Here is a 14560-nt window from a genome sequence, read left to right as displayed (position 1 = left end):
TAGAGAAAAAGATGTTACATAGTTTAACCTAAGTATGTTTCCGTTTATATTAGAGCTGTACATGTAAAGCTGAAATTTTAAAAAACTGTCTTAAACTGTCTTCTCTATGATTTTGTGGTTTTCAAGTCATCTGTTCTAAAATGCTTCTTCCTTTGTCTGTTTGAAAGACTTGTAAAAGCAGAGGAAATTTACCTCCAAAGGAAAGCTGCTGTCCTTGGTGTGGAACAAACAGAAAGTAGTGAACTGAAGTTAAACACAAAGACAATGATATGGCTAGTAAGGAACTAGAGCAGATTGCCTCAAAGTTTTTGAAATATCGTTGATTTGTGGCTTTTGAGGACCGATTAAATACTGTTGGACGCAGGGAATGGTTTAAGTACAGGCATGGCTTATTCTCAGCCATTTGTCTGTTAGAACACCAGAACCTGAACTCCTTTGAGATATTAGAGAATCTGTGTTCAGATTTTGGTTAGAGCTCACTTAGCTCTTACTTTATTACATTTCACTCCTTAAATGCAAACGTCCTCACTATCTTTTCCCCTGTGTGTAGCTTCTGCGTGAATTCATTTATGCCTTTTTACAAGAGTGCTCCCAGAATGGGTTTGCTAGTGAGATGAGAATTCTTCCTTTGATTTTTCTTCCATTTGATATGGAGAAAGCAAATGAAAAAAATTAGCTTATCCACTTCCTAATGCTGAATTATTCTCCAAAGTGCCACTTTCTATGCTTAGTCAGATTTTATGACTTTTTTTTTTTTTTTTTTTCCATGAGCCAGTATGTTAAGAACTGAGGGTTTTTTTGACTTTTCAGCATTTGTTGCTTTGGTACAGTAAAGACTGATCTAGCTCATACCATGAGTTTCTTAGTGTTGCTACGTTCTTTCTAATTTGTTAGTAGTGGGTATTCTTGTAATCATGGTATTCTGATGCAATGTACCAGGCTGATTTGTACCTTTCACACTATTTGATATATTTTTTCTTTTTTCAAGGTGTGTACATCTCGATTCTGGTTTAATTATCGTCATGTGGCAAATACTCTTTCAGTCTACAGAAGTGTCAAGAGACTGGGCATTCCTGATAGGTGAGGGAATCTTGGTGAATACAATTCCTTGCAAGTGTGCTGTTAATTTGTTGTTTGAAGCAGTATAAAAATACATTTGTCATCCCAGTTCAGCTGAATAAAAGTAAAAAGGAAGGATATGATCACATCAGTGTATTGAAAAATGTAGTGATATTGTTCAAACAGAAAAGAAACAAGTTATGTAATAAAGCTTCCATTTGGAATAGATTATTTAGATTAAAAACATGAAGAGCTAAGTGGTCACCAAAATGTACCACTTAATACATCAATGAAAGCGTAATGGGAAAATTGATAAATGTATTTAGCAATGGCAATACTACTCTGAGATATGACTTTCTCTGTACTTTAATTTCCTTTCAATGTGGAGATGTTAGTAACCCTCATTGTACTGAAATGTAAGACTTTCACAGCTCAACTACACTGAGAGTCACTAAACTAAAGGCTCTGAACAAAGCAGCTCCTACATATTGCAAGTAGCCTTGAAGTAGCTTCCCTGGCAATAGCACAATGGTTAAAATAGTAGAAATAGTATCCCTTCTTTGCCAATAGGATTATGAAGGTGAACAAAACACTTCTGGAGTGTCTTTTAGTTTTGTTCCTACTGGAATTTCTAGGTGTATTGACGCATTTCCATCCAGCTGTTTTGGAACGCAAATACTTATACTAGAACTGTGGAAGTGAATTTTAGGCACCAGTACCTGTTGAATAATGGTCTATATATATATATATATATATATATATATCCACAGGCTCCCATGGGAATCCTGGTGCTCCTGAGTTTTAGTGTTAGAGGACTGGTAGTTTCTGCAGCGTGTGTGGCTAAAGAAGTATGGCCCACTTCATCATTGCAAAAGGCATATTCTACCAGATTAAGTTTTACATCATTTTTTTGTCTAAGTCCAAAACTAATATCTGGAGTCCGCAGTTAGCTTCCTCTCAATTATGAATACAATGACAGTATCATCATGTTTCCTATGTTTGTTTTTAAAAAGAAGAGAGGACTTACTGCTTTTTGAAAGAGGGGATATTGAAACCTCGATTTTTGGAAGCATTTGGGGCTTGTAGATCCAAGGGAACTTACTGCCTAAGGTTTGTGGGCTGAAAGCCACAGAAGTATGGTGGTTTGGGGGGTTTTGGGTTTTTTTTGCACATCTCATTTGGAAGCATCTGTCTTCTCACCTGTATAGCCTTTGAAGCATAGGCACCCTAGGCACTACCTCAGAAATTCTTTGACTAGTTCTGCCTTTACCTGAGAACCTTCATCTTCTCTGCATCCATCCATCCATCCATCCATCTTCACCATTGAGGTCAAAATAGGCAGCAGTTTTAGAAAGACAGCAAAAGCTACATCATGGCTGGAGATCTCTGTTGTTTGGTAGCCTGATCCATTTTTTTATCCACACCAAGGAGTCTGTAAATCAATATAAAAAAAACAGCAATGCTTTGGCTAAGATCAAGGTTAAGACGTTGGAGAAGAACTAGAAAGAGCCTATCTTTTTCCCATTTGCAGCAATTTTTACATGGATTTGAGTTAGTTACTACCTTAGACAAAACTCTCTTTCTCCTGCATTTTCTTTCTTTGCTGCAAAGCTTCACTGAAAATATTGATAAGACTGAAAATACCACCTCAAAACCACATCTTAAAAATGAGCATTTCTCACAGTTCTTGAAGTGGTGGGTTTTTTTTGAGAGGTTTGTGCCTAGCCTCATTCGAGGCTCACTGGGAAAGAGATTTATGGTTTTACAACTGTAAGTTGGTCTGGTTTGTTGATGTGTGGTCATGATACTCCAATTTGTAAAAGAAAAGTTTTGCTAAAATAAAGCCAAAATGAGTCTAGAAATTCTTTTTTGATTCCTGGAGTCATTGTGCAGTAGAAGTTTTTACATAGTAAAAATAACATTGATATAATATGTGGCTATATTACTTTGCTTTTCCAGTTAAGCTGCAGTTTAACTCATAGACTCTTTTGCTGCATGTGTACACAGTGGTTTTGTTTAACCCTGGGATATTTCATACACTTTAAGAATGTCATACAGTATACAGACATACAGTATGCATGTTTGTGCTCACCTGTCTGTACTGTTACTCTACAGAACTTTTTACTGAGTGTGTGATTATTTGTGTTTTACTAAACATATTCCTAGCCAAAATTCAGTACTAAATTGTAGGCCTAGTGATGACTTTGCCTGTAATATTCTGAGTATAATACAGCAAATGCATGCATACCTGACTTATCTCAGTAAATTTGCAAGTTGTATATTCAACACTTGCTTCCAACTAATCATCTTTTAATGGTGCTCGTTTATAAGAATAGTTTTGTCCTTCTGTGAATGTGTGCTGAAAAAAAAAATCTTTATTTCTTATCTGTAGTTGTCCTCCTCTGCTGTCTGTCATTACAGCTTCATATTCATGCCAGTGTTTCATTCCCCTTGAAATAATTTACTTTGCTTATTTTCAAGGATTTATGCTTATGTTATTTTGGACAGAATTTCTCTCTCCTTTTTTGTTTCCTTTTTTTTAATGTGTGCAATGCAGAGCGTATCAGCACTTAATAAAGAATAACTCTTTTCTTAAGGTGCTCATGCAGACATACAGGTGAATGATGGCAAGCACAGGAATAGTATTAGCTGGACACAGTTTAATTTATAGTTAGCAGTACTCTTTGCAGGCTGCAGAGCTGTTGTGGTTTAACCCCAGCCAGCAACTGAGCACCAGGCAGCTGCTCGCTCACCCCCTGCCCATCAGTGAGATGGGGAGGAGAATCAGGAAAAATAGAATAAAAATCATGAACAGAAGTGAAAATATAATAAACCCCCAAATAATAATGTAAAAGGACTATAACAGAGAGAAATGTACTCAAAGAAAAAAAAAAACCCGCCAAACCCCAAAACCAAGTACTGCACAGTGCAGTTAGTCACCACTCACTCATATGCCCGAGCAGCCACTGGCGCCTTGCTGCCATCTCCCTCCAGTTTACATACTGGCCATGATACTGGTCTGGTTGGGGTCAGTTGTCCTGGCTATGCTCCCTCCCAGCTTCATCTGCACCTTCAGCCTCCTTGCTGGCAGGGCATGGTGTGAAGCAAAAAAAGCCTTGATGCTGTGCAAGTGCTGCTCAGCAATAATTATCAACACTGAATTATCAACACTGTTCTCAGCATAAATCCAGAATATAGCCCTGTATCAGCTACTAGGAAGGTAATTAACTCTGTACCAGCTGAAACCAGAAGAAGATATTTCCTTTTGTAAGCATTGTTTGGGGGAACAATCCAGGCGAACCTATGTCTAATATAGAGTTATCTAAGGAAGACACATTCCATTTTGTTCCACCTCTGGCACATTCTTCCTAGTGCTAACAGTCTCCAGTGACTTCTTGTTCTGTCATATTTTGACCCAAACCTGACCCTACCAGGTGAAATATAGATCTTTGCAAGTTGAAACAGCTTTATAACGTGCTGAGATTTTTTTCTTGTTATTATGAAATGCTGGGTGGTTTGTTGTTGGGTTTTTTTTTTCTTGGTACTATGAAGAATACAAAATGTCTGGTGACAGCCCACTTCTATTCTTCAGGAAAATTCCATTAACACAGATGGTCATAAATATCAGATGTAGTATAATGGTTTGAGAAATGTTCAGGAATTCCTCACATTTAATTAAAAATTGTTTTTAACTGATCTGTCTGGGAAGGTACAAACAGGCTGGGATTTTTTCTGTAGAACTGCACGAAATGAACTGTATCACAGACATAAAATATCTCCAGATAGTTTATAAAGAGTTCTGCCAGCCTATGTCCAAGCAAGTCTTGTATCATGAAGTTGCTAATGTCTAGTCTTTGTGCCCATCTTTGGCCTAACTTAGTCCTGTAGCTTAACAGCTAGTCTTATTTCCATGTCTGATATATTTATAATAGTGAGGATGTATATAAGGAAATAGAGTATAATTAAACAAAGTTTCACTTAAAATTCTAGGACTCTTCTTCATGTTCTAAGTGATTGTTGTAATCATGAGACCATGTTTTATAATTTCCATTTGACTCTGATATGAAAGTAGAATGTCTGAAATGTTTCTGTCTTATTTCCCATAGTCACATAGTTCTGATGCTGGCAGATGATATGGCGTGTAATCCCAGAAATCCCAAGCCTGCTACTGTGTTTAGTCATAAAAACATGGAGCTGAATGTCTATGGAGATGATGTGGAAGTGGATTACAGAAGCTATGAGGTGACTGCACTTTAATAAAATCACCGAGTCTTTGTTTTTAGTATTGATTTAAAGTTTTATGACAACATCTGTGAAGTCTGAGGAAGTAATTCTATTCACATTACTACTTTTGGGCTGGGCTTTTATTATTAACCGATAATTTAAAACACAGCCAGCCTTCTGCTATCCACTTGGTACTTGGTTTGGTGTTTGAACTTTATAGTACTAGAAACATGCTGTGTATTGGCTATTATAAATGTTCTCCACAGTTAAACAATATATTGAACTCCTTGTATGTATTAAGAGTACAGTGTTATTATTAAAGTTTCTCTTCTCTGGAAATGGCTGTTTTGTGTCTCATCTTGTAGACACTTAACACCACTGTGAAGCTTTTGGCATGCGAGTGAAATGTTTATTAGGGAGACCTACTTGCATTTGTGATCTTAAGCATATGCTTTTATTAGAATAAAACAAAAGCTGTGACCTAACCATTGCTGTAATTACTAAATAGAAATCTGCATTCTAACAGCTTTTTATTTTTGCATAATATTCCTTCAAAGAGCATCTTTACCAGTTGATCTTAAATTGGACATCAATGGCATTGTTTAACAGTGCTATGTAATAATTACTAAAGGTTTATAAGAGTGTATTTACGTATATAGTAAATTATTTATTTCTCTGAAGCTTTTTGTAAAGAAGTGAAGATACAATACAGAAACAGACATGGGGTTTTTATCATGGTTTTTTTCCTGATTTGTTGCTAGCATTTGAGCTCTGTATGACTGCATGAGGAGGAAGTGGTGTTTAACAGGATGTCTTAAAATCACCAAAATGAGTCTTACCTGATTATTCAGAGACTTATTGAACAGAAATCGATCTTGTTTTTTCTCTCCCGAGTTGCAGAGGGAAATTTAACTTTTATTTTTCCGTGGTAACACACAGTAATGGAGCGTTTTGTGAGTACATGAACAGCTTTAGCAGAGTAAAGCTGTATGCTGATGAGTTTTCAGATCAATGGAAATGTATTTAGAAATTGTAATAGTAGTAGACTTACTGAATATAGTAAAGCAACAGACTGATGCTAGTGGAATAAAGTAAAAGATACCATATGATAGTGAACATGCAGTCAAACCTTAAACAAAAAGTATCTATTTATGCAATTTTTACCATGCAATATTACATCTGATTAGATCATAGAATCATACAATGATAGGGTTTAGAAGGGACCTTTAGAGATCATCCAGTCCAACCCCCAGCAGAAGCAGGTCCACCTAGATCAGGTCACATAGGAACCTGTCCAGGCAGGTCTTGAAGACCTCCAAGGAAGGAGACACCACACTCTCCCTGGGCAGCCTGTTCCACTGCTCCCTCACCTTCACAGTAAAATAGTTTTTCCTTATGTTTAAATGGAACTTTTTGTGTTCCAGCTTCATCCCATTACCCCTTGTCCTATTGCTAGATACAATAGAAAAAAGAGATGTCCCAACCTCCTGACACCCAGCATTTAGATATTTGTAAATATTAATGAGATCCCTACGTATTTTATACTACATATTTTAGTGTTCTGTTATTTATCTAGCCCAGTCTAGAATTGTTGGTCATTATTTTTCTCTTTAGAAAATTGCCTAATGCTTTATGTTTCTATTCATAGGTTACTGTTGAAAATTTCTTGCGTGTATTAACAGGAAGAATCCCCCCAAGCACTCCGCGATCTAAACGCCTTCTTTCTGATGACAGAAGCAATATTCTAATATATATGACGGGTAATTACGGGTTTCTGTATAAAATTTATTGATGTTCATTTGGATCCTGTTTGAAAGCATGAAATCCCATCAAGAGTCCAAACAAACAAAAAGATCAACAAAAGGATTTATTTTTTCTTTTTTTTTTTTTTTAGCATGTCATGCTCATTAAAGTACTCCTTTAAGGCAGTACTGATCAAGTATAGTTTCCATGGTGTATTTGTACTGTTCTTACTGTACTAATACATTTATCTACTGTACTAATACATTTCTCTCTCTGTTTGGAGAAAGAGAAATGTGTTTGCCTTCTTTTCTTTTTAGAAAAATGGTGAATTGGGATTAATATTTTTCTTAACCTACATTGTTGCCTAACTTCTGATTTTTCTGTCAGGCCATGGTGGAAATGGTTTCTTAAAATTTCAGGATTCTGAAGAAATCACAAATGTAGAACTTGCTGATGCCTTTGAACAAATGTGGCAGAAAAAGAGGTAAGAAAAAAAGCATTGTTTAGAGGTTAAATAATATATTTCATGAGCAGACTTGAAGTCCAACCAATAGGCCTTGCTTACGTTCAGCAGTGATACCATCTATTGTCCATAAAATTGCATGAAAGTTTGTATTGAAATACTAAAACTTTTAGCCTCCTGCAGTTACAGATGCTCAAATTTATTGCTTTCACTCAATTCACATCTTAGATATATTCAGAGTGCAGTATTCTGTTCTTTAGGTTCCTAACATTCGTTCTGGTAGCTAAAAAACAAAGTATTTGTTGTTTGAAGAGAGATGGGTAAGGAGGATGTTTTCTTTCTTTCAGGTACAATGAATTGTTGTTTATTATTGATACATGTCAAGGAGCATCCATGTATGAAAGATTTTATTCACCTAATATAATGGCCTTGGCTAGCAGCCAAGTAGGAGAAGATTCTTTATCAGTAAGTAGATATTTGTGATCCTGAAGACAATTTCCAGAATGTTTTAGGTTAAAAAAGCATAGATCCTATTGACTTTAAAATTCTCTTTTAATTGCTGAATGTGTAAGGTATTTAGTTACAAGGTATGTTTTTTGACTTTTCCTCCCTGTTTTTGTGTATTTTTCCTCCTTGTGTACTTTTCCTTCTTGTTTTTGTGCAGTGGCCCAAAGAACCAGGCTAACAGTGGATTTCTGTGCTTACTGGCCAATTTATGCATTGCCTAGAATAGGAAGAAATGTAATGGAAAGGCTTAAAGAGGTGTAAGATGAGTATTCAATCTAGAACTTCTTACACTTGCAAAAAAAAAGTACCCCCTACCTTTCACCTGCTGTACTTATATTCCAGCTGAGTTACAGAAAGAGTAGTTAGAGAGATATTCTAGCCAGACCAAAAGCAGCAGATCAGGATTACATGAACCCATGCACAGTGCTGTAAGATAAGCTGAGAGAGCCCAGCTCTGTTTTCCAAGTCCTAAGAAGCTCTGGGCAGCATACAAATCTGCACTGAATTGTGAAGATGGAAGATTTCCCTGCTTTTTGACAAACATGTAGACTATTAGGCTGTAGTATAGAAAAATGAAAACAGACTGTATTATTTAGTTTATCACCAATATGTTTCTTCATGGCTAGTCATTTTCTTTGTGCAATTTGCTTAAAACAAAAAAAAACCATTGTGCTAAACTTTTGTAGCATGCTATTACATTCTGTTCCCTCTCCTAAATACTGAGTTCTCCCCTGCAAATGTCCAATAACTACTGTGTGTTGTTTTAAAGCATCAACCTGATCTCGGGATTGGCGTTCATCTTATGGACAGATACACATTCTATGTGCTAGAGTTCTTGGAAGAAATTCATCCAGCCAGTCAGACAAATATGAATGACCTAGTAAGTAGAATACTCAATGTTCATGAATATGCTAATGACTTGAACCATTTCAAAACTAATTTATTTTGTCCATAGGGTTCTCCAAATGCTTTTTGTTCTCCTGCTGTTTCTCTTGGAAGCAACTTTGAGGGGAGGATCTTTTTTTGCCAAATGTAGTCATATTGTAACATAAAAGCTTGTCCTCAGTGTAAAAGTAGTTTGCTGGCTACAGAAAAAAATAACCAAAATGAGACAGATTTTTTTTATTCATTGAAAAATGAATGGAGTATTCATTAATATTAATTTCAATAGAATGAAGCACTTGCACATGAAAAATGATGGTGGGAAGCTTCTAAAATAAACTTAATGGATAGCAGACACTGTGCAGATGTGGAAAGGCAGCCATTGGTATTATTTTGTAAAGATGATTAAACAACTAAAAATTCTCACAGGGCACTCACAAACACCATCAGAGAACCTTTTCTTGTATATTTGCTTAGATTCCAGGGCAAGATATGTCTTAATCCATCAGTATCTGAGGTGAATTATATATTAGGTAAGTATTAATTGTAGCTTTCAGGTATGAGGCAGGAAGAAAAAAAACCCAACTGAACAACCTTTGACAAAATTTCTGAAAATAGCTTTAAACAGTTAGTTGCATACACTGGTGAGTTGACAGAACCATATTTTATTTACCTCATATACCTTTATATCTGTTCTAGTAATAGTTTCATTGTAGTAATACATTATGCTTTGGTGCCTTGTAGCTGTAAATCCTGACATGCAGTGTCAGTGATCTAAAAGCCAACACTTAAAGAACACATTGTCTTTGATTCATTTCTGTAAAAGGAGCAGCTGCTTAAAAGTTTTATGCCACCCTCTGTCTACAGAGGATGGTGTTAGCCTGACTGCTAGATACATAGTAGAATTCACTCTAAACAGCCCACACTTGACAGATTTTATGTTGATACAGAATTGTTTCAGTGGCAAATATTTGAGATTTTTTTTACTACCATGGGGATGAAGTTTTGTAGTTTAATACCTTCTGACCATGGGATACAGGTAACTTTAAAAGAAATCTTGTTAAAGAAGAATATGCAAATTCTTTATTGATTAAATATCTTCTTTAGGCCAGTTCACTCAGTCAGCACTTTAGAAATCTATTCTGTAAACTAGCAAATGAATTGATGTTAAAAAAAAGGTAATAAAAAAGGAACAGTAGTTTCCACTAAGATGCCATCTGGGAAGTGGTATAACTGGTCTAGCCAGCTCAATCCAGTTGTAAAATGTGTAGAAAACCTGCTAGCTGGCCAAATAGTTGACCTTTGAGCACTTTGGAGAGCATAACTAAACATTTTCCCTTGCATTGTTTTTCTTGCTTCTATGACAAATACTTGTGAAGAGCTGTGGGAAGTTATCCCATACTGGTAAATTCCTTACATCATGTAAGTCATCATATGTTGATCTACTTAGTCTTGTTCTGAGAAGGGAAGAGAATGGACTCAAATGTATAATGATTTGTGATGATCATGTTCTGAGTTACAATATACATGTATTTCATCAAACATGACCTATTAGTTTTGAGTAGGTGCTTTTCAGGGCTTCATCTAAGAGTTCCAAAATGACATACGGTTAGTCTATCGTAAGGATGTAAATCCATTTACTTGCCAACAGTTATGGGAGATGCTTTGGCAGTGGAATGCACTGTTAGTGTTGTGCTGGTTTAAGAACAAAGACATACTGCTTATTCAAGTCTGATTTTTTAAAATAAACATTTTCAAAGCTCAGGATAACATAGATAGTTCACTAACTAGCTTAAAAATGTTAGCTAATGTTTAGTTGTTAAATCTTCTGATATGTTGAATACCAGCTCTTTTAGAAGTACAGTGTATTTGTTATGTCTTCTCTCCAACCACTCTTTAAACGGCTTCTCTTCACATCAACCTAAGAATTGGATATTGCATTCCTGCAAAGAATGAGACATCTTTTTTCATAATCCACTCCACCTACTCCCCACCTGCTCCATCTGTGTTGCTAAGGGATAGCATAAAGCTGTGCAAATGACTGACTTTCGTTTTGATCACAATTCAAAAAGAGTAAAGACTAAATTGAAATGTCACACATTTGAACTTTTAGAATAAGATTCAACTGATTTTCCACGAGATGTGATTTGTCATAAAATAGCTGAAAGTGTTGTTATGAAAAGTCAAGATACCAATATTTCCATTTTGGGGAATTGTTTAGCTTTATTTAAATAGTACCTTATTTTAAAAAAGTTATTGGATAGGTGGATTTTTAATACTGAATTCTTCTTCTCAGTGTCATTGCACATGTTTGTTCAAGACTCATCTCAATATCTTATGGTAGTAAATTGTTGTGGTACAGGTTAGAAATAGTTAGGTATGGTATCAATATCACACTTTCAGTGCTAATGCAGTTGCTTCAGGACATTTAAAGTCTCTTGAGAGCTTGCAAGAGAGACTTAGTGGTATGACGGCAACATAGATTTATGTATCAAATAGTGGGATGGAAACAAATACTTAGCTTTTATAGCTTCCTTCAGGGACTTTGTTTTCAAGTTTGTATTCTTGGAGCAGAGCTGAAGAAAATTGATTGCATTTTGGTGAAACTGAAACTTCAGAGAGTTTGTGTGCATTGACAAGTGGGAAGATGATGCTGATGAGTGTAGTTCATTTTCACTTCACAGGGAGGATAACGGAAAGATTTGATCTGCCCATATCTTGTCTTTGGCAACTGTGTGATACTCTGCCAATTAAGAGAGTTGGGAATCATTAAAAAAGAGCTCAGTGGGATAAGTATGCTTGTATGCTTCAGTTAAGGTAAAGGTGAAAGTAAGCTGAAATAACTCTGGACCACTAGCTTAATACCATAAGCTCAAAGGCTTAGACGAAAAAGACAAAATATGAATGAGAAATTGTAATGGAGGAGAGGGAACATAGACTCTGTCCGCTATGAAGAGAAGCCAGGTACACTGTTTCCTCTCTGGGAGTTTTTAAATGTAGAGCTCTGTCCTAAGAGAAGGAGCCATACAAGCCCTTGCATTTTCTGTCAGATTGAGCACAGAATTTCGAAGATGAGGCAGTATGGACTGAAACTCACAGATTTCATTGGTCATAATCTGGGATAATTGAGGTTACATCTGCACTGAGCTAATTAAGACCTGTGATTTTGTCCTAAAAATACAATCTTGGAAGAGCTGACCCATCATGTAATTAGGTATATGAGCTCTAAATCCAGTGACTGATGGACCTGTTCATGAAAATCACTTGGAGAATTCAAGATTAAGGAAGGTGAACACCCGCGTGGAGAATGTCCTTCACAGTCCTGTACATTAATCTGTTCTGTTAAACATTCTTTGTTGCTGGAGCATACGAGTACTCACATAACCTACGCTGTTACTGAGTGGTCTGCTGCTTGCCGCTGAGGCTGTTGAATGGACAGACATTTGCTCATGAAACTGTCCAGAGCACTGCAGAGCTAATGCCTCTGTCTAGCAGGGGTGTGTGTCTAGCTCCTGTGTCTGGTAGAGTTGGGAGCTTGGTTGAGAAATGCCTTCTAATGATTGTGATATGAGCTCAGCTTTCCAAGCTCATCAAGAAGGCAGGAGATAGTGAGGCCTTGAGCTGCATTTCATGGCACTTTAAGCTATGTAGTGTTGTTAATAAAAATCCAAACATTATTATTTATTATATTACATTATGTCTATTATAAGGTCCCTTAAAATAAGGAATCTGTCCAAATGGGAAATATTAGAGTCTTTTGTGGTGAGTGTGGTAGGACTTTTGAAAAATGGCATTGTGTCCAAAATGCACTGGTTTTGCCTTGATTATCTGTCAAGTACATAACACTCTTGCTATTTAATAGATATGTTGTCAGATATTCTAAATCATGTCAACTTATTTTTTACAACGATGCCTTTATACAGAATTGAGTCCATTGAAAACAGTTTGTCAATGCTGTTCTTGTCTTCCAGGTGTTGGAATGTGTGCTAGATGTAGTGTATGTGATATGCAGACAAAATACATTTGTGAAATAAATAATAAACTATATAGCTAATTAGCAGATTTTACAGGATGTCTCTGAGCTTGATGTAGATAAACCACCAGTGATATTTGAAGATCCTAAGTCAACATTAATCGTGCTATAATCCAGAAGTAAGACTTAAGATTTTTTTGTTTGTTTTCAATCAAAATGTCAATTCTTGCTTCTTCATGAAACCTTTACTAGTAGCTACTTAGCAAGGCTTGTTTAATCTGAACTGCCTCCCTTTGGTTAATACAAAGAATTGCTACTCACTGGTGCTTTTTGGAAGTTATGGCAATATTGCTGCATCTATATTCAGAAATACATTTAGGCATTTAATCAATTAGATGTAATTGATGGCTTTCACAGAAGTATTTCTAAACATAAACAGCATAATTGTGAGTATAAAGTTTTTCTGAAATGCATAATGAAAACATTTATGCCTTTTAATATTTTTGTTCGATCATTTTTTTCAACTGTGGAGCTTGTGCTGAAATTAATGCAAGTTATGCGTGGAATTTGTCTTCTTATAGTGAGGGCATTTTGGAAGGTATATGTAGAGGTTATTGATGAATGATGGATACAGTATGATTGTCTATCTTCGTTTCCAGTTTCAGGTCTGTCCAAAAAGTTTATGTGTTTCCACGCCTGGGCACCGCACTGATCTCTTTCGGCGAGACCCACAAAATGTTCTGATAACAGACTTTTTTGGCAGTGTGAGAAAGGTGGAAATTACGACAGAGACAATTTCTTTGAACAGTGATGTAGCTGGTTTTGAAAGCAAGTAAGTAGTCATTACTTATTATTACAATGTTAATGAACATATGAAGGGAAAGGTGGTTATCAGAGGCAGTCAACATGGATTCACCAAGGGGAAATCCTGTTTGACTAAGCTGATATCCTTCTATGAGTGCATAACCGGCTGGCTAGATGAGGGGAGAGCAGCGGATGTCATCTACCTTGACTTCAGCAAGGCTTTTGATGCTGTCTCCCACAACATCCTCATCAGAAAGCTCAGGCAGTGTGGCTTGGATGAGTGGACAGTGAGGTGGATCAAGAGCTGGTTGAATGACAGAGCCCAGAGAGTGATGATCAATAGCACGGAATCGAGTTCGAGGACTGTGGCCAGTGGAGTTTCTCAGGAATCGATTCTGGGGCTAGTCTTGTTCAACATTTTCATCAAGGACCTGGATGAGGGGACAGAGTGTACCCTCAGCAAGTTGGCTGATGACACCAAACTGGGAGGACTGGCTGATTCCCCAGAAGGCTGTGCTGCCATTCAGCGGAGTCTCGACCAGCTTGAGAGTTGGGCAGAGAGGAACCTCATGAGATTCAACTGGTGCAGAGTCCTGCACCAGTACAGGCTGGGGATTGACCTGCTGGAGAACAGCTCTGCAGAGAGAGACCTGGGAGTCCTGATTGATAATAAACTAAACATGAGCCAGCAATGTGCCCTCGTGGCCAATAAAGCCAGTGACATCTTGGAATGCATCAAGAAGAGTGTGGCCAGCAGGTCGAGGGAGGTTCTGCTCCCTCTCTCCTCTGCCCTGGTGAGGCCTCATGTGTAGTCCTGTGTCCAATTCTAGGTTCCCCAGCTCAAAAGGGACAGAGAACTTCTGGAGAGAGTCCAGCGCAGAGTCACCAAGATGATCAGGAGCCTG

At 36.9% G+C, this 14560-nt stretch overlaps 1 protein-coding gene across 1 annotated transcript in view; it reads left to right on the top strand.

Annotated features, from left to right (window-relative positions):
• The window catches only part of PIGK (phosphatidylinositol glycan anchor biosynthesis class K), a 71722-nt gene that overhangs the window by 2873 nt on the left and 54289 nt on the right, over window positions 1–14560 (top strand). Inside the window, exons 3-9 of the mRNA XM_062003712.1 lie at window positions 989–1080; window positions 5166–5301; window positions 6932–7043; window positions 7414–7510; window positions 7837–7954; window positions 8766–8876; window positions 13511–13683. Of these exons, the coding sequence (XP_061859696.1) occupies window positions 989–1080; window positions 5166–5301; window positions 6932–7043; window positions 7414–7510; window positions 7837–7954; window positions 8766–8876; window positions 13511–13683 (839 nt within the window). The remainder of the gene's footprint in view (window positions 1–988; window positions 1081–5165; window positions 5302–6931; window positions 7044–7413; window positions 7511–7836; window positions 7955–8765; window positions 8877–13510; window positions 13684–14560) is intronic.

This window comes from Colius striatus, chromosome 10 (genome assembly GCF_028858725.1).
Source record: "Colius striatus isolate bColStr4 chromosome 10, bColStr4.1.hap1, whole genome shotgun sequence".
In the NCBI taxonomy this organism is placed as follows: Eukaryota; Metazoa; Chordata; class Aves; order Coliiformes; family Coliidae; genus Colius; species Colius striatus.
This window is presented reverse-complemented; position numbering and strand designations above follow the sequence as displayed.